General features: G+C 43.4%; 1 protein-coding gene across 1 annotated transcript in view; it reads left to right on the top strand.

The window, feature by feature from the left end:
* LOC310791612 (asc-type amino acid transporter 1-like) overlaps nt 1–24,434 on the top strand; it is a gene marked incomplete at both ends in the record, with an annotated part of 96,808 nt that overhangs the window by 11,833 nt on the left and 60,541 nt on the right. Inside the window, one exon of the mRNA XM_083653276.1 lies at nt 462–572. Coding sequence (XP_083509402.1) covers nt 462–572 — 111 coding nt within the window. The remainder of the gene's footprint in view (nt 1–461; nt 573–24,434) is intronic.

The following is a 24,434-nucleotide window of genomic DNA, read 5'->3' as shown; positions in this document are numbered from 1 at the left end:
GCAGCATTTGTGTGTGTATCCCTTTAAGACCGGGAACCGCGTAGACGCGGTTCGCGGTCTTAAAGGGCTACACGATCTAGTAAAAACACTATGAGCTTCCCTGACATGAGTAAAATACTTGTGTAAGAACTCAGGGACAGAGCCATAAATGATCTTGTGGACCATGCTAAGTCTACCCTTTCCCGTGGTTGTGCCTCCACTGGAAGCCAGCCGAGAATTTTAAAATGGCTCCTGCCAATGTGAGACCGAGGGCTCAGTTTCAATATTACCCTCATCAATTTGTTCTCTGCAGTCTGAAGCCTGTTTTTAAGAATTTTTGTCAAAACAAATAATAATAATAATAATAATAATAAAGGTAATAATAATAATAATAATAATAATAATAATAATAATAAAATGGCCCTAACCTGCTCTCTCTCTGCCCCCCCGCCCCCCACTCTCCCTCTAAGTCTCTCACACAGTTGACTTGCAGGTGTTGGTGATCTGTGTGACAGTGGGGGTCGTGGTTCTGCTGGTGACCGTCAGTCTGCTGCTGCTCTATAAGTGGAAGAAGACAAAGAGGGACAATGATGGTGAGTGACACACACACACACACACACACACACACACACACACACACACACACGCACCTTTTAGCCACACACTTGCTTCACTTGCTTGGTGTTGGTGGTAGCCTGCAGTTGGTCTTGTGGAGTGTTGCATTATGGGGCACTTGGTAACGCCAGGTTATCCTCAGGATGTGTTGCAGACATCTGATATGGAAGGCCTCATGCATCCTGAGGTGGGACCGTACAGCGTTCACACCTTACAGCTGGAGAGGAGAGTTCTCATGACGTCTGCCAGCTAAGCAGATATTTTGGTGTAGAAGTTGAGGTCTTTATTTTGAAAGACTTCTCCTGAGTCTGCCAAAGAAGCAAGCTGACCGGAAGGTCGTCGGTTCAATCCCCGGGACCGGCAGGATAAATCTGGGTGGGGAAAGTGAAAAGGCAGTGCTTGCCCCTCCCTCATCCACACCACTGAGGTGCCCTTGAGCAAGGCCCTTAACCCCCAACCTCTCCAGTGGAGCTGCTCAGTGGCCAGCAGATCAGACTGTGGTTGTACTGGTCAGCTTCCAGGTGTGAATGTGTGTGTGAATGTGAACAGGGCGCTCCTGAAAAAAAGAGCATTGCTCTCAGGGAGAGTCTGTAGAAATAAAGGTTAAAAAAAGAAGAAAAGAAAAGATGATGCCTGTTTGATCTGGTTTTGTATCTCGCTTTCGATGCTGCACTCGTCAGAGAGGAAACTGTCCTGGTATTTGGAAGATTCCACTATTGCAAGTGCTTTGTCAGAGATGGTGAAAGCTGGTATATGAGATAGGGGAGTAGATGCCCACTAGCATACTACTTTGGTCTTTGCCACATGTACAGAGAGACGCAGCCTGCCATATGCTCTTGCAGCAGCTGTGAGGGTAGCTTGCAGTGCCTCCGGTGTGTCGACCACAACTGCACAGTCATCTGCATCCTGTAGCTCCATGACATGCTCACATGTTATTGTTGTGACTGCTTGAAGCCTTCTGACGTTAAAAAGGTTTCCATCAATTCTGAAGTCTACAGTTAGCCCACTGTCCCCCACAGTATACAATAGTATTACTATACAGTACCCTCCCCCACCTCAAAAACACACACACACACGCACGCACGCACGCACGCACGCACGCGCACACACACACACACACACACACACACACACACACACACACACACACACACACACACACACACACACACACACACAAACACCTGTGTACTGTCTGTCCACAGGTTCGAACTCCAGGGGAAACTCGGGTAGCAGAAACTTGCAGGTGAGTTTTTCTTCTACTTTTTCTAATGTTCTACTTTTTCTAATGTCAGTAGTCGTGTTTCCATTACCCTCAGAAATGCGCAAAATCTAAATATCGCAATAGAAATTGAGTAATGGAAACACGTAAATTTCGAAAAAGCTCCCAAATATCGCAAAAAGTTTTTGCGCTCTCATGAGGTGGTTTTTCAGACGTGTCGATATAGCAGTTTATCGCAAAAGTGTAATGGAAACACTTTTTCCGCATTTGCACGTCATGTGACCCATCTTCTCCTTTGGAAAATGAGGGAGAAAGGGTTCGATAAACCGTGGCAAAACCTCCGCAGCGAGTGGAAAACTTTGAAGCAACGCTACCTAGCAGAAAGACGAGTGTTGTGCAAAAGCGGAGCCGGATAATAGATCATGTTTAATGGCAGAAATCGATCCATGCCTGTGTGCGCGCATTTGGCACAGCGGCGAGATGATCGGGGATGAAAAGCACACACCGGTGCGGTGCTGGCTGCTGACTGAAGTGATTAATACATTACACACGTTTCAGGTGCAATGTTATAATTATAATACACGACATTCTGACTATTGCACGCACCAAATCAGCCTTTTCCCCCGTCCATCTCTAAAATGGGACAAGTTGTATTAGGCTACCTTTTTTCCTCTGCCTGTCGCGCTCACTGCATTCACCGCAGCCAGCAACATGTTCTTTTGAATTGATAATCAGGCTCGTTGATATGCGTTGTAACTTCATGTTGTGATTTGCATTGACCATTGGTTCGATTTGAGCATGCAGGGGACGGGATATGGGGCAGATCCCGTGCGTAATCACTGTGGCAGCTGCTGGTAACGGGAATTGCGTTCAGGTGTGCGCGCCGTCAGACCAAACTCAACTTCAATGGAAACGCCTACAAGTCGCAATTGTACATTGTCGAAGTTGTAGAAATATCGCAATTATTTTGCGAAAAACTGTAATGGAAACACAGCTAGTGTTGGTTTCCATGGTTTCTAACACTAATATATATATATATACACACACATATATACTGTGTGTGTATGTATGTATGTATGTGTGTGTGTGTGTGTGTGTGTGTGTGTGTGTGTGTGTGTATATTTATACAGTATATATATATACCGGTATATATATATATATATATATGTAACACCCGTCCCATGTAGCTAGAGTATCTAAATAGGCTTAGTGTGATAGTACTATGGGGCGGGGCCTGGGTTATGGTTTCAAATTGAATGGCGCCATATACCTGTTCATTAAATATTCACTCTTATTCATAAAACTAAAATAACTGGCGGTGCCTCCAATAAAGTTCAGGAAATATAATATATATATATATATATATATATATATCCCTGTTGTTGTATATTGTGTGTTTTTAATCTACCTTTTTAAACAAATATTTATTACCCAAATATGAATTACTTATATATGAATTACACAACAAGTATGCTTTAACTACAATAAACCCAAAACGTGGGGATTTATTACTATAGGTAACAAAATGTAGAAAAAAGTGCTTCGGATCACATATAAAATAAATGCAAATAAAATAATATGGACAATTGACAAACAACAATTATTATTTATCTATTTATATTCCAATTCTTTGTTATTGATTTATCCATTACCTCTAATTTATATGTCCAATTACTATTATGTATAACCTCTTTGAAAACAATACACCTCGAAAATATAGACGGTTTTCACCAGAGCGCAACCCCACAGCACTTCCTTTTTCTCAGCATTCGGCAAACTGCAGAAATATTCACTCGACATCATTACTTTTGTTTTCGCTGCTCAGCTGTATAGACGGTTTTCACGGAATGGTCAGTCCTGCACTTGAATGTTTTCTTTTCTTTTATGTCCATGGCAAACACTGCAACAGGAAGTGAGCGGGGGTTCAATTTAGAATGTTTTTGTTGTCAAGTTAAAACCGTCTATACTGTGGGCCCACACTCACACACACACTCACTCAAACCCAGAAACCCCTGTTGCAGGCCTGAGTGTAGCTTGGGAGCATGGAGGCCTGAAAACTGTAATGGCCGCTTCACTTGTTCACACAAGCAGTAAAACAAAAGGCACGTGCAGTCAGTACTCACGGAAACCAGGGACTAATCAGAGGGAGGTAGTTCATGGAAGTAGGGGCAGATGATGGATGGGGCAGATGAATGGCAAACGGGGGGAATGGATGGGGCAGATGAATGGCAGAAGAAACAGCAGACAGTCCAACACAGCAGCACACCCACAGGACAGAGGGGGAACTTCTCCACATGGTCCAAACAGAGCTTTCCTGGTCTGCTCTCTCTCAGTGACCGTCTCCTGAATCAAATATATATAAGTCCAAACACTATTTCATGGCGATTTAGAAGTAGCTTGTCTTAACCAATTGCTTCAAATGCAAAGCTAACAGTTCGACTGCAATGCTAATGACGATTTAGCTAAGCTAACGGCTAAACGCTATTAGCAACAAAACATAGTTTTTACACTTCTAACATTCAGTTACAGCATATAAAACAACACACAGACTTGTATTTACCTCTTATAGATAACACAACGTCCAAAACCACAGGATACTGGTCATCAAACCCTTGAGTTATGAACGAAATGCTCTCAGTAAAATATCTCTTGTTCTCTGAATGGCAACAAATCGCTTCTGTCGTTCCCCAACTCCGATAGATGCTCAGCTCACCACTAAGACCCGCCCCTAACCCTGAGACTGGACCTGGGTTGGCTGTTTGATTTACGACTTCCAATTACATTAAAGAAAACCAATGATGGACAGATTAGGCTACAAAGCATGTTAGGCTGATCGTCTGACTACACAAGTTTAATCCTTGAATGAACAAACAAACTATGGTCATTTGCATGAACTCCAAACTTTGACTCTTAAAGCTGTAAACAGCATGACTTCTATTTTATACATTTTATCATCCATGTACAGTTTTATATTGATTTGATCCATGCATACAACTGTATTTATGCATTTTTAACTTTATTTTTACTTTAACTATTTACATCCTGATGTCTACATATATGTTTTACCAGGGCTATATATATATATATATATATATATATATATAATTATGAGAAGGGTGGCCTATTTACACCTGAGCAGGATCTAAAGTTTTAAGTGTGTGTTAATACAGAACAGATGTAGGATACATGCAAGATGTAGGTCTGTTTCCATGGCTCGCACTGTATTTGAGGTGTGCTGTCCTGTCTTGTCACCTTGCTAAACTTCACATTGTTTGTTGCAGAGTGTCACCTTTAAGAACTCTGCTCCAGCCTCCAAATCCAATCCAGACCCCACCTACCAGAGCCTCAATCCAGCCACCATGGATCAGCACCAGTCATCCTCTAGTCGTGTCAGACAGGTGAAGTAAACATCTCAGATGCTTTGATACAAGCAGAAACTGCAGGAGCTACTGAAGATACAGATGCAGCCACCTTGAATTGGCGGCGGAACCCTGACAGGTCCTTGCCAGATTAAACAAAGATAACACAGAAACTTAAAGCAGCTACGAGCAACTTTTTCGATTGTTATTAAACAGTATAAATTTAATATCAATGCATCACATCTTACCTCTAATAGTCGAGGAGACCAACGCAGAGTAGTCTCGCTTGAGCCCCGAGTGAATCGGCCAGTGTAGGCTGTCTGTGGCCAGGGAAGATCAGGAAGTGAAATGAAACGGTTTGCAGCAGCCACTTCGGCCATAACCACAAAATAACTCCCAAAAAACCTGTTAGAATATAACGAGAGATGTTCGCGAGAGTATGTGTGGCGTTCACATTGTTTATGTTATGTTGCTAGGCAGCGCAAACGGCGAGGCAGGCAGCTGCGTTTCACTTCCGGGTTTCACTTCCGCGTTTCACTTCCGGGTAGCCGGGCCGGCGGTAAGGAGAGAGAGAGAGAGAGCCCCCTGTTGACGCGAGTTTAGACAGGCACAGACTTAATAATCATCCAAGGGAGCAATCTCTGATCCACACGGCTTTGTCTCGTCGACTATTAGAGGTAAGATGTGATGCATTGATATTAAATTTATACTGTTTAATAACAATCGAAAAAGTTGCTCGTAGCTGCTTTAACTTAATATACTTAACTTAACTTGACTCAACTCAACTTATCCTAAGTTTAACCAATTCAACCTCTTAATAAACAATACATATATTCTTAGTTACTACAAAGCAGGGTCCTGGTGTAACAAAGTTCAGTTCTTTGCATGTCAGCCGCCTGGCAGCTGGCTGGGATCTGGCTGTGAGCACCAATTCAAGATCGCTGCCACTGTATGGTGTTGCCAGTTCCTCCTCATGGTGGTCTTCCTTGGTTAAGGGTGGTCAGAGGATTCACATTGTTGGGAACACTTCTGCATCTTCAGCAGGTAGGTTCACAAGCGTTTTGTCCCATAGCCTGTAGGCTACACCTCGCCTGAGGGGGGCAACAAAGAGCAAATTAGCCTTTGCTTGCAGAAGGTTTCCAACTGCGGGCTCTCGTCAACACAACCATCTTGAGATGGTCTCAGATGCCATGGCTCCATCTTCCCAGTTGCTTCCTTCAGTTGTTTGGGTTCCAAGCCGACCTTCTGTAAGAAATATCACATTGATGTTGCTGGGAAACCACAGCAGCTGACTTCAGTGGGGAATAAGGTTGCGTGCTGTGCCTTCCTTTGACAAGAGCCAGTCCAATCTAACTGTAGACAGCGGCCTCTGTTGGAATAGAGTTAAACAGCAGTACAGACTCATTGTAGACATTCACCTCCAGATGTATTAACTCATTCTCTGCCAGGGTCATTTCGGTCTGTGTGCTCCCAGTGCCAGGATTTTGAGCATATTTCCTGATCTTCCAGGACCCACAGAATATTCTGTGCTAGGAATAAAATTACACAACATATCTCACAATAAAGCAGAGACTCTCTTCTTACCCCTTGTAAAAAACTGAAACTCGACCATGTTTCCTTGTTTAGTTACAAGCAGTGGAAGTTAGCTTGTTTTCACTAAAAATGCCCTCCTTTGTAACAGAAATAGGAGAAAAATAGGTTTTTAGTGAATGACACCGTTTCAAGCAGAACTCTCTTTTGAGCCTTTTATTTTTTGCCTCAGTGACACATCAGACATATACAGTATTTGTTTTCCCAAATAAATAAATAAAAAATAAGAGAATGTATTTTACAGTTGCCATGTGGATTTTTAGCTTAGCTTGATAAAAGCATAAACAAATGGAACGAACCCTGGTCACACTCACACACTCTCTCTCTCTCTCTCTCTCTCTCTCTCTCTCTCTCTCTCTCTCTCTCTCTCTCTCTCTCTCACACACACACACACACACAGGAATAACGAGTGCTGTAACGTTACCTGCTGTCATGTTACCTCTCATAACTAACGTTAGCACAGAAGATCACACAATAGCTACGTTAGTGCTGTAAACTTTGAAATGTTTATGTGACACATGTTTTGCCTTGGTTGCTGGGGACGGGTGTGTGACGCGGTTTGACGCGTTTGACGTATCCATGTGATTCCCCTTCCCTTGAGTGTGACAGAGCTCTCAAGCTGGCAAGCTGGCAAGCTGGCAAGAGGAAACGTGAAGCGAGTCATGCCGGCGGCATAAGTTATAAACAATGCGTGACAATTATACTCGAATGTTGTGTGTGATCATTTCATCTCAAACGCGATACAAAAAATAGGCTACTTTTTACCATCGTCATCGCTCCAAGTGGCACCCATTTCTCCTCCGATTCATCCGTGTCAGAACGCTGTGAAGGGGAGCCTTCGTAGCAACAACAAAAACGCTGGCGTCTTCCTCGCCATCGTCGCCAGCCGAGAACTCTGGATCGGACTCTGTTTCGACCACAGGCTCCACCCATAAATACTAAACTAGCGGGTTGCTTTTATCAGTTTGACTTGAAACAATGTCACAGGCTGGGAAAGTGTCTGATGTAATGTAAACACCCAAAACATGAAAGTACGTCCGAGTACGTCTTTGGCACAGAACGCCATTGTAAAAAGTACGTCCGAGTACGTCTTTGGCAGAGAATGAGTTAACATGATGCTGCCTTTTATTGATTTTTTGGGGTTTGTTTTGTTTTCCTTTGAGAACGTTGAGGGCCAGATTGAGATGATAGATGGTCCAGTGGCCGGGGTCCGGCCCTGGGGCCGTATCTTGCTCATGTGTGTTTTAAACTTTAGAGTGTTTCGTGTTAATGCAGAACAGATGTAGGACTGTTTCCATGGCTCCCACTGTATTTGAGGTGTGCTGTCCTGTCTTTTCACCTTGCTAAACTTCACCTTGTTTGTTGCAGATTCCCACCAAGAAGAAGTCTGCTCCAGCCTCTAAATCCAATCCAGACTCCACCTACCAGAGCCTCAATCCAGCCACCATGGATCATCAGGACCAGTCATACTCTACTGTCAAACAGGTGAAGTAAACATCATGCAGAGATGCTTTGATACAAGCAGAAACTGCAGGAGCTACTGAAGATACAGATGCAGCCACCTTGAATTGACGGTGGCTCCCTGACAGGTCCTTGGCATATTAAACAAAAATATCAACAACACAGCAACTTAACTTAATATACTTGACTTGACTCAACTCAACTTATCCTAAGTTTAACTAAGTTTAACCAATTCAACCTCTTAATAAACAATATTCTTAGTTACTCCAAACCAAGGTCCCTTATGGTGTAACAAAGGTCTGTTCTTTGGGTGGCAGCCACCTGGCAGCTGCCTGGGATCCAGCTGGGAGCACCAATTAAAGATGGCTGCCACTGTATGGTGTTGCCAGTTCCTCATGGTGGTGTTCCCTGGTGAAGGGTGGTCAAAGCATTCATATAGTTGGGAACCCTTCTGCATCTTCAGCAGTTATCTCAGGTTCACAAGCGTTTTGTCCCTGATGCCGGGATTCTACTGAGTGCATTTGCATTGAGTTGCTGCTGTGCTCCGGTTTTGCTCCGTGCTCCGCCAACACGTAACCGGCGGCGTGCAGAGCACGTCACGGCTCCGCTCCGCCAGACAGCTGGAGTGACGAGACTGACAAGTTCTTGCGGTGAAATCGCGTGAATTCACGCGAGACAATTTGTATGTGGGATAAATACAACAACAAACAGGCAGAAGATCATTGTTGATCATTGTAGGAGGGGTGGACTTGCTTGGTGTTGTCCTTGTAAAAAGGATGTGTCGTGTCATATATTATTTTGTGGTTTTCCACTTCAATGATGAACTTTTGCTCATCCATGTTTGTCCTCTGGCTTGATCTTGAATGCTGTAAGCACCTCTGACCTGTTGACTCCAGGCCTGGCTCCGCCCATTGTGACGTTATGTTGATGTGATTATGTGAAATACGATCTGGGGTCAACACGGAGTGTTTTATTCTGAAAACCACCGGATGTTTTATTTTGTTTCTGTGTCATACTTCCTGTCCCACTCTACCCTTATCTGTGCGAACTTGCTGCGGCTTTGCTCCGACATCCGGTAAAAATAGAAGCCTTGCGTATCTGCTTCGGAGAGCTCTGGATCGTCGGAGCTGGGACGGAGTAGACACACAACGCAGCAGAGTTGGTGGAAGTTGACACATTGATTAGAGTGGAAACATATCGGCTCCGAAGCCGTACCGGAGCGCAGCCGGAGCATGGCTCCATCTCCCCAGTGGCTTCCTTCACTTGTTTGGGTTCCAAGCCGACCTTCTGTAAGAAGGTCCGCTCCTCCACCACTGCAGGACGCCTCGCCCCTCCTCTGCTACGGGGGCTCAAAAGTCGCTCATCCCGGTCGCGACTCTTCTCGTCCCTGGCACCTCAATGATGGAACGAGCTCCCACCTTCGGTCAGGACGGCCGAATCACTGCCGATCTTTCGGCAAAGACTAAAAACACACTTTTTCAGGCTCCAAAATATCTAGATGTCCTCTCTTAGTTAGAAACTCGACATTCAGAGGCAACATTTCTCTTTTTTGAATAATTCATCCTAACTCTGTTTCTGTCATCGCAACCGCTAACGTTACTAACCTGCCACTTGAGTTGAGCAAGAGTCAACTTGAGGCCTTTAGTCCAGTCTAACTGTAGACAGCGGCCTCTGTTGGAATAGAGTTAAACAGCAGTACAGACTCATTGTAGACATTTACCTCCAGATGTATTAACATGATGCTACCTTTTATTGATTTTTTGGGGGTCGTTTTGTTTTCCTTTGAGAACGTTGAGGGCCAGATTGAGATGATAGATGGTCCAGTGGCCGGGGTCCGGCCCTGGAGCCGTATCTTGCTCATGTGTGGTTTAAACTTTAGAATGTTTCGTGTTAATGCAGATGTAGGGTACATGCAAGATGTAGGACTGTTTCCGTGGCTCCCACTGTATTTGAGGTGTGCTGTCTTGTCTTGTCACCTTGCTAAACTTCACCTTGTTTGTTGCAGATTCCCACCAAGAAGAAGTCTGCTCCAGCCTCTAAATCCAATCCAGACTCCACCTACCAGAGCCTCAATCCAGCCACCATGGATCAGAACCAGACATACTCTACTGTCAAACAGGTGAAGTCAACATCACAGATGCTTTGATACAAGCAGAAACTGCAGGAGCTACTGAAGATACAGATGCAGCCAACTTGAATTGGCAGCGCCTCCCTGACAGGTCCTTGGCAGATTAAACAAAGATAACACAGAAATGTAACTGAATATACTTAACTTAACTCAACTCAACTTATAACTTTAACCAATTTGACCTCTTAATAAACAAGACAGATATTCTTAGTTACTCCAAAGCAGGGTCCCTTATGGTGTAACAAAGTTCAGTTCCTTGCAAGGCAGCCGCCTGGCAGCTGGCTGGGATCAGCTGGGAGTGCCAATTCAAGATGGCTGCCACTGTATGGTGCTGTCAGTTGGTTTCTCCTGATGGTGGTCTTCCTTGGTGAAGGGTGGTCAGAGCATCCACATTGTTGGGAACCCTTCTGCATCTTCAGCAAGTATCTCGGTGCCATGGCACGAGTCCGATACCTCACGAGTCCGACACCTCACGAGTCCGAAAAAAGAGGCTAACTTCCCCCAGACCCTAACCCAAAACCTAACCTCTCCCACCCCCACGCCTAAACCTAACCTCCCCCAGACCCTAACCCAAAACCTAACCTCTCCCACCCCCACGCCTAAACCTAACCTCCCCCAGACCCTAACCCAAAACCATGAGGTGTCGGACTCGTGAGGTATCGGACTCGTGAGGTATCGGACTAGGGGGCAGTCCCCAAGTATCTCAGGGTCACAAGCCACTACTAACATGATGCTGCCTTTTATTTATTTTGTGGGGGGTTGTTTTGTTTTCCTTTGAGAACGTTGAGGGCCAGATTGAGATGATAGATGGTCCAGTGGCCGGGGTCCGGCCCTGGAGCCGTATCTTGCTCATGTTTAGTTTAGAGTGTGTCGTGTTGATGCAGAACAGATACATGGCTCCCACTGTATTTGAGGTGTGCTGTCCTGTCTTGTCACCTTGCAAAACTTCACATTGTTTGTTGCAGATTCCCACCAAGAAGAAGTCTGCTCCAGCCTCTAAATCCAATCCAGACTCCACCTACCAGAGCCTCAATCCAGCCACCATGGCTCATCAGGACCAGGCATACTCTACTGTCAAACAGGTGAAGTAAACATCACAGATGCGTTGATACAAGCAGAAACTGCAGGAGCTACTGAAGATACAGATGCAGCCAACTTGAATTGGCACCGGCTCCCTGACAGGTCCTTGGCAGATTAAACAAAGATAACACAGAAACTTAACTGAATATACTTAACTTAACTTAACTCAACTCAACTTATAACTTTAACCAATTTGACCTCTTAATAAACAAGACAGATATTCTTAGTTAGTCCAAAGCAGGGTCCCTTGACTCCCTTATGGTGTAACAAAGTTCAGTTCCCTGCAAGGCAGCCACCTGGCAGCTGGCTGGGATCCAGCTGGGAGCACCAATTCAAGATGGCTGCCACTGTATGGTGTTGCCAGTTGGTTCCTCCTCATGGTGGTCTTCCTTGGTGAAGGATGGTCAGAGCATCCACATTGTTGAGAACCCTTCTGCATCTTCAGCAGGTATCTCAGGGTCACAAGCCACCATTAACATGATGCTGCCTTTTATTGATTTTTTGGGGGTTGTTTTGTTTTCCTTTGAGAACGTTGAGGACCAGATTGAGATGATAGATAGTCCAGTGGCCGGGGTCCGGCCGTGGGGCCGAATCTTGCTCATGTGTGGTTTATAGTGTGTCGTGTTAAAACAGAACAGATGTAGGGTACATGCAAGATGTAGAACTGTTTCCATGGCTCCCACTGTATTTGAGGTGTGCTGTCCTGTCTTGTCACCTTGCAAAACTTCACATTGTTTGTTGCAGATTCCCACCAAGAAGAAGTCTGCTCCAGCCTCCAAATCCAATCCAGACTCCACCTACCAGAGCCTCAATCCAGCCACCATGGATCATCAGGACCAGTCATACTCTACTGTCAAACAGGTGAAGTAAACATCAGGGAAACTGCAGGAGCTACTGAAGATACAGATGCAGCCACCTTGAATTGGTGGTGGATCCCTGACAGGTCCTTGGCAGATTAAACAAAGTTAACACAGAAACTTAACTTAAAGCAGCTACGAGCAACTTTTTCGATTGTTATTAAACAGTATAAATTTAATATCAATGCATCACATCTTACCTCTAATAGTAGACGAGACCAACGCAGAGTAGTCTCGCTTGAAGCCCGAGTGAATCGGCCAGTGTTAGTCTGTCTGTGGCCAGGGAAGATCAGGAAGTGAAATGAAACGGTTTGCAGCAGCCACTTCGGCCATAACCACAAAATAACTTCCAAAAACCTGTTAGAATATAACGAGAGATGTTCGCTAGAGTATGCGTGGCGTTCACATTGTTTATGCTATGTTGCTAGGCAGCGCGAACGGGTGAAGGCAGGCAGCTGCGTTTCACTTCCCGGGTTTCACTTCCGCGTTTATCCAGTCCGGCGGTAAGGAGAGAGAGAGAGAGAGCCCCCTGTTGACGCGAGTTTAGACAGACACAGACTTAATAATCATCTAAGGGAGCAATCTCCGATTCACACGGCTTTGGTCTCAGCTACTATTATAGGTAAGATGTGATGCATCAATATTGTAATTATACTGTTTAATAACAATCGAAAAAGTTGCTCGTAGCTGCTTTAAAGTGATAATACAAAGATTTTAATGCAAATAAATATGTCAAGTCACTATATATCCTCAAGTGATTTAACACAATGGTGATTGAGCCCATCGCTCATTGATGAAAGCCCTTGCATCGCTCTGTATTGTAACATTTAAGAATGTGTGTCTACTACGTTACTAACCTGCCACTTGAGTTGAGCATAGTCTGGGGTCAAAAGCGTAGCACCACGTCATCCGGTGCAAACATACTTGGTATTCCGGCGGAAATGCGGGGAACGGCCCAAAAATTCTGCTCTGAAAACACGGCATCATAGTAACGTAAATAAATGTGATGCGCGTTATCTAGCTCTGTAGCTACACAAATAAAATGATCTAACATCATATAAAACCATCCTTCTATGGGGGACAAAGCGGAAAGAGCACCAGAACACGGGGCGGGTCTTCCTGTCTGTAGTAATGGGCACCAGGCTCTCTTGAGAGAAGTTGAGCAAGAGTCAACTTGAGTCCTTTAGTCCAATCTAACTGTAGACAGCGGCCTCTGTTGGAATGGAGTTAAACAGCAGTACAGGCTCATTGTAGACATTCACCTGCAGATGTATTAACATGATGCTACCTTTTATTGATTTTTGGGGGTTGATTTGTTTTCTTTTGAGAACGTTAAAGTCCCTGGAAACCAAAATCCACAAAAACGTTCTAACTATGTTATTTAGGGTCTTATGTTAGTAATTGTGTGGCTCAGAAATTATGATACATTGCTTTCAACCAAAAGCCTTAAAATCGACACTTTTCTACAAGATTCTACAAGGTACTTCCTCATTGAAGAGAGCAGTGCGCGAGGTGCTAAAATGCAGGAGCTTATGACGTCATAAGCTCTATATAACCTTTGTACACGCGCGCAACCCGCCCTTGCGAGTGCACAGCGCTTCTGTCTCCCTCCCACTCTGTGTGCTGTGTGTCGAGCGCTATGCTGCCTGCTTTCTCTCTCTCTCTCTCACTAGTCCTGAGAGAGAGAGAGCGAGAGAGAGAGAGAGAGAGAGAGAGAGCAGGCAGCATAGCGCTCGACACACAGCACACAGAGTGGGAGGGAGACAGACAGACACTGAGCGAGCGCTGTGGGGGCAAAGAACGGACAAAAGCGGCAGAGCAGAGATCTCTTCCTCTCAGTACGCTATGCGCGGAGCAACGTGCGAACACACACACACACACACACACACACACACACACACACACACACACCATCTCTCTCATCATCATCTCTCACACCATCTCTCTTTCCTTCTCTCTCTCTCCTTCTCTCCCTCTCTCTCCGAGAGAGGTCTCCTCCGAGAGAGAGACAGAGGGAAATTTCCCTGCTGCAGACGGGACACGCCCACACAGTCCGCGGGAGAAAATACACTCTAAAAACTAATTGATTCTCATGACTTTTGCCATGACTGTCAAACCTAAATTTATATACTTTGCGACGTTCATCATCGTTCAAATTTGGCTGGTGGCTTATTAACATAGGGTCCTGTGATGTGATGAACTCAAAATGCTAAATAATAAAGAAATATTTCTGGTTTCCAGGGACGTTACGGGTCGGATTTAGATGCCCATGTGTGGTTTAGAGTGTGTCTGTTAATGCAGAACAGACACATGACTCGCACTGTATTTGAGGTGTGCTGTCTTGTCACCTTGCAAAACTTCACCTTGTTTGTTGCAGATTCCCACCAAGAAGAAGTCTGCTCCAGCCTCTAAATCCAATCCAGATTCCACCTACCAAAGCCTCAATCCAGCCACCATGGATCAGGACCAGGCATACTCTACTGTGAAACAGGTGAAGTAAACATCAGAGATGCTTTGATACAAGCAGAAACTGCAGGAGCTACTGAAGATACAGATGCAACCATCTTGAATAGGCAGTGGATCGCTGACGGACGGAGGCTACTTCAACTTAGAAACAAAAGAGGCCAGGTCCTCCCCCCCCTTCCCCAGCAGGGGCACACAAACGGCACTGAACACAACCATTTACAGCATTCAAAATAAAAACATACACTGTTCTGTGCTGCGTAAATTCTTACCAAAATAATCTTAAATCACTCAGAGCCAGATAGGAGGCAACTCATTCAACTCAAAAAGTAGCCTACACTTCTGACATTTAAAATCAAGCTACTCGTTTGAGTCATGGTTCAAGTGTAGATGTATAGTATATTGAATACTGGAGGTCACGCCCACATGAGCCCCCTGATTATTTCACCCATTCTACCATGATATGAACTAGGAATAGTTGGGCAGATTGCCAGGTCACCACCTAAAATCAGTCTGGTGGTAGGCTTAATTAAATTAATTTATTTAACCATGCAATAGCCAAGTATACCCTGTTTGTTCTGCTCTCTCTCTATCCCTTCTCTCGCTCTCCTCTCTCCACACTCTCTCTCCCTTCTCCCCCCATTCTCTCCCCCCCTCTCCCTCACTCATATAAGATTGTTTAATTATGTTTATTGATAGTGCTTAACAAGACTTAGCTAGACATATTCTCTGTAAAGCTCTCTGAGACATGCTTGTGAATTAGCTATACAAATGTAACTGAATTAATGTGAGTCCTCTTGAGCCCCGAGTGGTAGCGAGGAAGTTGGTTAAACTCACTCCCCCAGTATAAAGGGCCGTTAATCAGCTACGCTAAGGGAGCTAGCTCTCTTGTTGTAGTGGTTATTGTGTGCGCTTTGGAAGCAGGAGGTCGGCAGTTCGAATCCACCCCTGGGCAAGCCCTCTTAACATGGGTTGTTGCAACTACCATCAACACAACGCTGTTACACAAATCACCTTGACTTGACTAGACTGCTCTCCACTTGAGTGCGCTGGTGATTAGCAGAAAGAGTAAATGAATAAGGACATATAAAAATGAAAATCTGATCATTATGTGTAAAAAGGGAACAGTTTAATACCATACTAACTACTATAATAACTAATATTTCAAATAATTAGAATTAAATGAATCTGAGGCTAATTTATTTGTCTTTATTTGTCCATTGTTCACAGTGAATCTTCCATAGTTTCTCAAACCAACACATTATTACTGTATGTAGAATGATGGTTTCTGTAAAAGACAGAAGCTCATGCTCATGTTCTCTGTGATATGGTCAAACCTCAGGGGGCTTCGGGCACAGCCACTAGAGGTGCTGTTGCAGGGAACTGCAAAGTGCCGCTCTGGAAAACCTCCCTATAGGACAAACAGCCCTCACTGTACAGGGGTCCAAATGTGGAAGTCTGCCCACACACATTAAACAGGATCATAGCTGGGAGCATTTTAAAACCAATATAAAGGAGTTACTGAAGAATAACTACCAATGGTCCCACAATTGACTGTTTGTGGGTGTGTGTGTTATGACCTATATAATGTTTATATCCTTTGTGTATGATTATTTGTGTTGCTCCATGATGGACTGATTTTATGATATCCTTGTTTATGTTTACTGTATATTTTACTGCATTTTAATGTACTTTGCTTCTAACAGGTGTGTTTAATAACATGTAGGGACGGGCACTGCAAATGAGCCTAGGCTATACATGCTATGATACATGTCATCAGATGTTGACACATGTTATACGTTGTGTATCTGTCCTGATATAAATCAATGAAATTAAATCATTATCATGCAGAACTACATTATTGCTCTCATTAGGAGGCAGGGCTGACTGATTGAGAGCCATGAATCTTACACTGCAGGCAGAGATGGGAAAAGTACACACACTCTTTACTTAAGTACAAGTACAGTTAGGCTACTTGTGTAAAAAAAAAGACTGGTCAAAGTAGAAGTACTGATTCAACTTGTTTACTCAAGTCAAAGTAAAAAAATATATACAGCCTCTGAAATGTAGGCTAATAAAGTATAAGTATTTCTACCGGCTGATTCTGTGCAAACTGATACTCATGTCATATTAATATCATTCAAAGACTATTAAACTTGAAAGATCCCCTCCAAACATGTTTTAAGATGTATAAAGATACTTGTTTAATAGTTTGTGTGAACTGATTTTTCCACCAAAAAGGTGCACATAATGCGTGACAACTGGGAGTCTGCAAGAGAGAGACAAACAACAGCTACATCATGTTTGTCTGTTGTGCGTTAAAACTAAAGTAACTCTGTTTTGAAAATGTAAGGTACAGATAGTTGGGTTAAAATGTAGGGAGTAAATGTAAAAAGGTAGTCAGAAAAATAAATACTCGGTAAAGTACAGATACCTGATCTTACTTACTGTAAGTACAGTAACAAAGTATTTGTACTTAGTTACTTCCCATCTCTGACTGCAGGACAGGGACAGGGTCATTTCGGACCAAGAGATGTCAGAACAATGAGCTTTTGATTTCTGTGATAACGAGCTGTTGGACTAATGAGACATCTGTCCAATGCTTCATTATTCAGCCTATTGAGGTGTCGGACGCATGAGGTGTCGGACTAGGAGGCAGTCCCTAAAATATCATTTTGCATTGTGTTCTTCTATTGAATGTATGTATACGATGCACTGTACTGTAATGTCTGAAATGATGAATTATATATTATATATAACAGAGGGATACAATGTTATAGAGTCCATGTAGTAGAAATAGCTAGTGCTGAAAAAAAAAGAAATGTAAAAAAAGGAAAAGAAAAGACAAAATGTTATCGTCCATGTTGGCGGATTTTTTTTTTTTTTTTTTGTAAAGTTTGCTGCTCATTTTCTTGCTGGTGCATTATGTGATTGCTGTTTCAGAGCAAAGTAATGGAATTAAACGCACTGAAAGCGACAGAATTGTGTCCGTCTTTATTTACATGCTAATATCCAGTTATAGTCACAGCGCCACGTACTGGCAACAACAACAGTGGTGTGTAACTTGACTGTACAGGGTCACAGCTGCTCCAAATGTCATATTTTGATGAGCATCCCAGCCAGAAGAAGCCCACCTGCCAATATTCAGTTGTAGGCATAGCACCACCTACTGGCCACATGAAATCAGCCATACATCTGTGACAAACATCATTCTAATACAAGCAGATGTGACTAATGTGGGCCAGGAGGAACAGTACAGCCTCTGCTACACTGTCAGAAACATTTGCCAGAAAGAAAGTAGCAGAATTCAAACCTCAGATAATTAGAAGTACACATTGAGCTAAGACTATTCTGCAGAAGAGCTCAGGAGATAGGCCTTATCAAATCTGAACAGTGTTTGAGTATCATAGCCCCCCCCACTCCCACCCCCAGGTGCTGTTGCCATGGTAGCTAGGAGAATCTCCCAAAATGTGGAATTGTTCCTTTAACTGTAACAACCAACCTTTTGTAATTCAGCATTTAAGAATAACATTAAGATTAACATTAACCAATAAGAAAAATATTCTTAACAATTTAAATGGAATCAACCTTCATTCTCCTGCACTGCAGGCAAAGGCAAAACCCCTCCACCACAAGCTCTTCTTAACCCACAATTTCCTCTGGACGATTTTCTCCTTTAAGCATGACCATAATACCCTTTTAAATTATCTAAACAGCTCAGCTCTGTGGTAAAAAACAGCGTTTTCCAGCTTAGACTCCTAGCTAAGACCAAGGCCTATCTTCCCCAGAGGGACCTGGAGAGGGTGATCCATGCCTTCAGAACAACTCGGCTAGATTACTGTAATTGGCTATATGTTGGCATGGATCAGTCGCTGCTCCGTCACTTACAACTGGTTCAAAATGCAGCTGCCCGACTCCTCACTGGCACCAAGAAGCGCGACCACATCACACCAATCTTGGCCTCACTCCACTGGCTCCCCGTCCGCTTCCACATTTATTTTAAATGCCTGCTGACTGTTTTTAAAGCACTAAACGGGCTGGCTCCACCGTACCTCACCGAGCTCCTGCACCACCATACCCCACCCAGAGCCTTAAGGTCAGCTGACCAGCTGCTGCTGGAGGTCCCTATCAGAGCATGTGAGCGGAGCGGAGCGTGGAGCGAGCGGGGAGCGGAGCGGGGGGATTTTGGCTTGAGCGGGGAGCGGGGACCAGAGCGGTACTGATCACCCGCTCAGTACCGCTCAGTCCCGCTCCAGTTTGGATCACAACATGTTCGGAACAGAATGCATCGGTGCGTGGCTATGTGAACACCCACTATTTTCTTGCCAGCTGCTGCGAGACAAGAAGGAAGAGAAACGAATATGCAGCCGACTTTGCTGAGCTCATGTTATTTGTATTGAGCAATGCCCATTGCCCAGGCGTTTAAACGCAAATGAAAACACCCTGGCCTCTCTTTTATTCTTTTGAGCGGAGCGGTGAGTGTGGGCGGGTGAAATCTGTATCAAGCGGGGAGCGGTCTGGAGCGGAGCGGTCTGGAGCGGAGCGGTCTTGAGCGGCCGTGAGCGCTGGAGCAGGTGGAAAGGACCGCTCCGGGAGCGAGGAGCGGTAATTATCACCGCTCCGCTCCGCTCACATGCTCTGGTCCCTATAGGACCAGGCTCAAGACTAGAGGGGACAGAGCCTTTGCTATAGCAGCTCCTATAGGCTCTGGAATAGCCTCCCCCTCCACATTAGATCAGCCCAGAGCCTAGAGGCTTTTAAATCCATGCTTAAAATGCACCTTCTCTCGCTGGCCTTCGACCTGATTTGAGCCTGCCTCCTGGCAAGCTATTGTCTGTTAGTCTTGGTTTATTTTATTATTTGTATCTGTTGCACTTTGTATTGCACCTTGCTCTGTAGCAGTTGTATTTGTACTTGTTGTTTTCCATATTTTAGTGTTTTTATCTGTGAAGCACTTTGGTTGGCTTCTAGTCATTGTAAACGTGCTCTATAAATAAAGTTGACTTGACTTGACTTGACTTGATTTAGCCCCAAAGTAACCCTACTACTGTACTCTGTATACTGTGTACACTGTATACTGCACGAGTGTATACAGTACACAGAGTACAGTAGGGTCACTTTGGGGCTACCATACCCTAAGCTTAACCTTACCCAAGTTGTTTTACTTGCCTAAACCTAACCCAGTGGTTCTCAAACTTTTTCTGTCACGCCCCACTTTGGAGGAGGAAAAATGTTCATGCCGCACCGCCCCAACAAAATTGTAATAAAATGGTCCAAGTTTAACTTTGATTGAAATAACTGATCAAGATCATGAGCATTCCTTTCTATATTCTTTCAGTAATGGCCAAATAAACAACTTCCATTTCAAATTTATGACTTTTTGGTGACATTTTGAGAGATTTCTCCATCTGTGCTTTTTCACACATAAAATAATAAAGAAAAATCAAACAGAAATCGCAATTGCAAGGACGATAAAGTTAACCAGATTGCTTCATCAGACAAAAAATCTATTAAAATGTGCAATCACTTTGTTAGAACGATATCAATAAAGTTCTATCTGTCCAAAAAAGAACAAATATTTGTCAAGAAAAATGAGCCATGAGTCCATTTGTGAGAGCATTAAGTCTTACTATCACTGTATTAGTGGCTGCAATTTCAGCAAAAGTGTCTTTTTAATTAGTTGGGTTTCATACTGTCCGCTGCCAGAGTTTTCAGACGTAAAACACAGACTGGTCTCTCATCTCCTATTCACTGTGAAACTCAGAGCAAGATCACATCATCATACTTTCTTCTTGCCTTGTGTTGTTTTGGTTGATTACCGTCTGTCACCCGACTCCGTCTTCTTGTTTGTCTTGGAAGCATCGCCTGCTTTTCTTTTTGCCCGTGTCACATGTCTCTTCATTCTGACTGCACACTAACTGTTACACTCCACTCTGTGTCACATGTCTACTAACTGTTACACTCCACTCTGTGTCACATAACTGTTACACTCCACTCTGTCTGAAATGAATGAATGTGATGTCATAACTGTTACACTCCACTCTGTGTCTGAAATGAAAGAACGTGAAGTCATTCTGACTGCACACTAACTGTTACACTCCACTCTGTGTCACATGTCTACTAACTGTTACACTCCACTCTGTGTCACATGTCTACTAACTGTTACACTCCACTCTGTGTCACATAACTGTTACACTCCACTCTGTCTGAAATGAATGAATGTGATGTCATAACTGTTACACTCCACTCTGTGTCTGAAATGAAAGAACGTGAAGTCATTCTGACTGCACACTAACTGTTACACTCCACTCTGTGTCACATGTCTACTAACTGTTACACTCCACTCTGTGTCACATGTCTACTAACTGTTACACTCCACTCTGTGTCACATAACTGTTACACTCCACTCTGTCTGAAATGAATGAATGTGATGTCATAACTGTTACACTCCACTCTGTGTCTGTCACAAAAGTCTGTCACTACGGAAGCAGGGTTTGTTTATTCCTCCACTGTGAAAAGAAGTCAGATGGCAAAAGCACACCTGCACGTCAAAATGGTCAAAACATTGGTTCCGTGTCCCTGCACCCCACCTGTAATGCCACTGCGCCCCACAGGGGGGTGTGCCCCAGAGTTTGAGAAACGCTGCCCTAACCCTAACAACCAACATCCTTAAAATGAAAAGAAAAATGCAATGAAATTACGTTTGAAGAGTTTTATGGCGTTTTTCTGTTCCTGCGTCATCAGGAGCTTGACCTTCAGACCACAAGGCATTCTGGGTATGCAGGCCACGATTGTAGGGATAGTCTCTCCCACCACACAGGAGAGGAGAGGGGTGTGCAGGAAAGGAGAGAGGAGGGGAGGAAAGGAGAGGATAGAGGGGAGGACAGAGGAGAGAAGGGGGGAGGAGACGTCTGCTGGTTTTGGTCCCACCCAGGTCTGCATAAGTCACCTACCTTAATGCTAAACACATCTACAACACACATTTGTATATTGCTTTATTTTGACGTTTTTTGTTTTCTTGTGGTTGACACGTGTCTATGTAAAAATGAAGACATGATGAACATCATTGAACTATTGCTTTATTTTGTTTTTATTCATTTTGTTACGTATCACTTCTATCCTGTAACCTTGTGTTACTTCAACTTGTTCATTTTTGTTGTTGAAGATTTTGCTTGAATGAAAAGTTTGCATGGTCCAATCTTGACGAGCTCAGGGTCCAAGAAACCCATTTAATAATAACAGATAATAATGGAACTTGTATATAGCTTTCCAAGAACTCAAAGACGCTTTACACAATATACTAAACACTGAGGGGGTGGAGGCGACGTTAGTACACAGATTTAAGAGCTCCGACCTCAAACTTTCCTACACTTCCTTGCTGAAAATGTGGCCTGTTATACAGCTGAATTTCATATTTTCTCTTGTTTGATTTTTGATTTCCACTATAAACAAATGAATGTAAAAACAGCCCAAGAAAATCATCTCAGCGCTCAGACTTCAAACTTTCTATTTCTCATAGTACCACAGGGATGACGGATCTTTGTAGGCTTACCCAGAAGTCCCTGCACTTCCTGGTTCCTATGCATGAAATAAGGTCTGTGGTTAACAAAGGTTTGCGAAACAGCAAACTTTGTATTCAGCAAGATATATCATCTTCACAAATGAGAACCACTTTTATGACTTTTGAAGCATTTTCTAAAAATCGCATTGAGGGGAAAAATGCATTTACGCTTCTAAAATCATAAAAGTGGTCCTCATTTGTGAAGAGTATCTTTGCACAACACAAAGTTCTCTGTTTCATAAAATGTTGTTACCACAGACCTTATTTCAAACATTTAACCAAAATCCCCATAGAAAAACCCCATTGACTTTTACACATACTGTAGAAACCTGAACTGTTAACATGCAGGTCTTCTGGACTCATTCCTGCGGCACTATTATATTTTCTCTGTTTTGATGTTTGTTCTTTGTTCCCCCCAAAGAAATCTGAATAAAGAGAAAAGGTGTTTGAGGAAAAGGAAGTGTCCGTCTTGCTGAATGTGCTGCAGCCTTTCTGCAGTGGAGGAAGTCAGTCTGTGTGTTTACAGCTCTGCACGGCAGCCATGTTTTTACAGTTTGCTGAACCACAGTCTGAAAGTTAAAGTGATTAACTTCCATTCTATTCTATTCTATTCTGTTCTATTCTATTCTATTATTATACTATATACTATATTCTCTTCTATTATATTATATTATATTATATTATATTATATTATATTATATATATTATATATTATATTATATTATATTATATTATATTATATTATATTATATTATATTATACTATATATTATATTATATTATATTATATTATATATTATATTATATTATATTATATTATATTATATTATATTATATTATATTATATTATATTATATTATATTCTGTGGAGCTGTTGAAATAGTGGAGCAGATAACTGCAAATTACAGGAGAATCGTTCATTTCTGGAGAGAAGCACCAAAATTGGCACACATACCCCTTGGGGATTGCTCTTTTGATAAAACCCGTTAGCCACCTAAAAATTCAAGATGGCGGCCATTTTTCAAGATGGCCGACATTGAATATACAGTAATCGCAAAGACTTGTCCTATTTGAATGAAAATGGTGTCAAATCATACATTTTTGACTATGTAGAATCCAAATTTGGAACTATGTACCTACTCACTAGCTTCCTTGTACCATAATATCAGTCCCGGAATCATAATTAGGGTAAAAAGTGCCCATATCATAGGCACCATCAGTCTGATATATTATTGGATGTACATGTAGGCAGTAGGCCTATACTTGTTTGTCACTTATTGTCTTGCTGCCTGGATGAGTATATACAACACTTCTAAAGTCTCAGTGGCCTTGTGGTCTGAGTGTCCGCCCTGAGACTGCGAGGTCGTGAGTTCGATCCCCGGCCGAGTCATACCAAAGACTATAAAAATGGGACCCATTTGCCTCCCTGCTTGGCACTCAGCATCAAAGGGTTGGAATTGGGAGGTTAAATCACCATGTGATTCCCAAGCGCGGCGCACGCTGCCGCTCACCGCTCCCCCAGGGGATGGGTTAAATGCGGAGAACAAATTTCACACATTGTGTGACAATCAGTGGGACTTTACCTTCACCTTTAAACCTCGCAGCTGCACAGTGCCATATGTGTAGCATCTTCCTGTACAAGGCTTCCAAACTGAACATGACACGATGCGGTGGGGGTGGCGTTGAGAGACGTGCAGTGGAAGGTGTAGAGTAGTAGCTCAACAGAGCGGATGTCAACGCACAGCCAGGGCACACTGGTGGCACCGCTGCTGTGAAACTCAGCATGGGGTTCAGTATCAGCTGAATAATTAGTTTAGTGTCCCAAATGCTGTTTAATAAGCCCAGCATCAGTTAGCTAGTGTAGATTACATGTAGTTTAACATAGATGTTTAGTTAGACAGCCGCGCCTGAATTGACAGGGTGTGCCAGCGCGGGAGAGCCGAGCCAAGGGTAAGGGGCTATACATGACTTGTTCATGGACTTACCCGGATGGTGTACAGATCGCACCAGACTTAAATGATACTGGATGAACGATCGGGCTAGGTGTAGGTCATATTTTTTTATTCCCAAACCTAGTCATATCCCATACCTTATTGTGCATGATTGTGATCAAGGTGGTA

The sequence above is a fragment of the Poromitra crassiceps genome, assembly GCF_964638095.1.
Source record: "Poromitra crassiceps genome assembly, chromosome: 16".
Classification (NCBI taxonomy): domain Eukaryota; kingdom Metazoa; phylum Chordata; class Actinopteri; order Beryciformes; family Melamphaidae; genus Poromitra; species Poromitra crassiceps.
The sequence above is the reverse complement of the archived record's forward strand: the minus strand, read 5'-3'. Positions and strand labels throughout refer to the sequence as shown.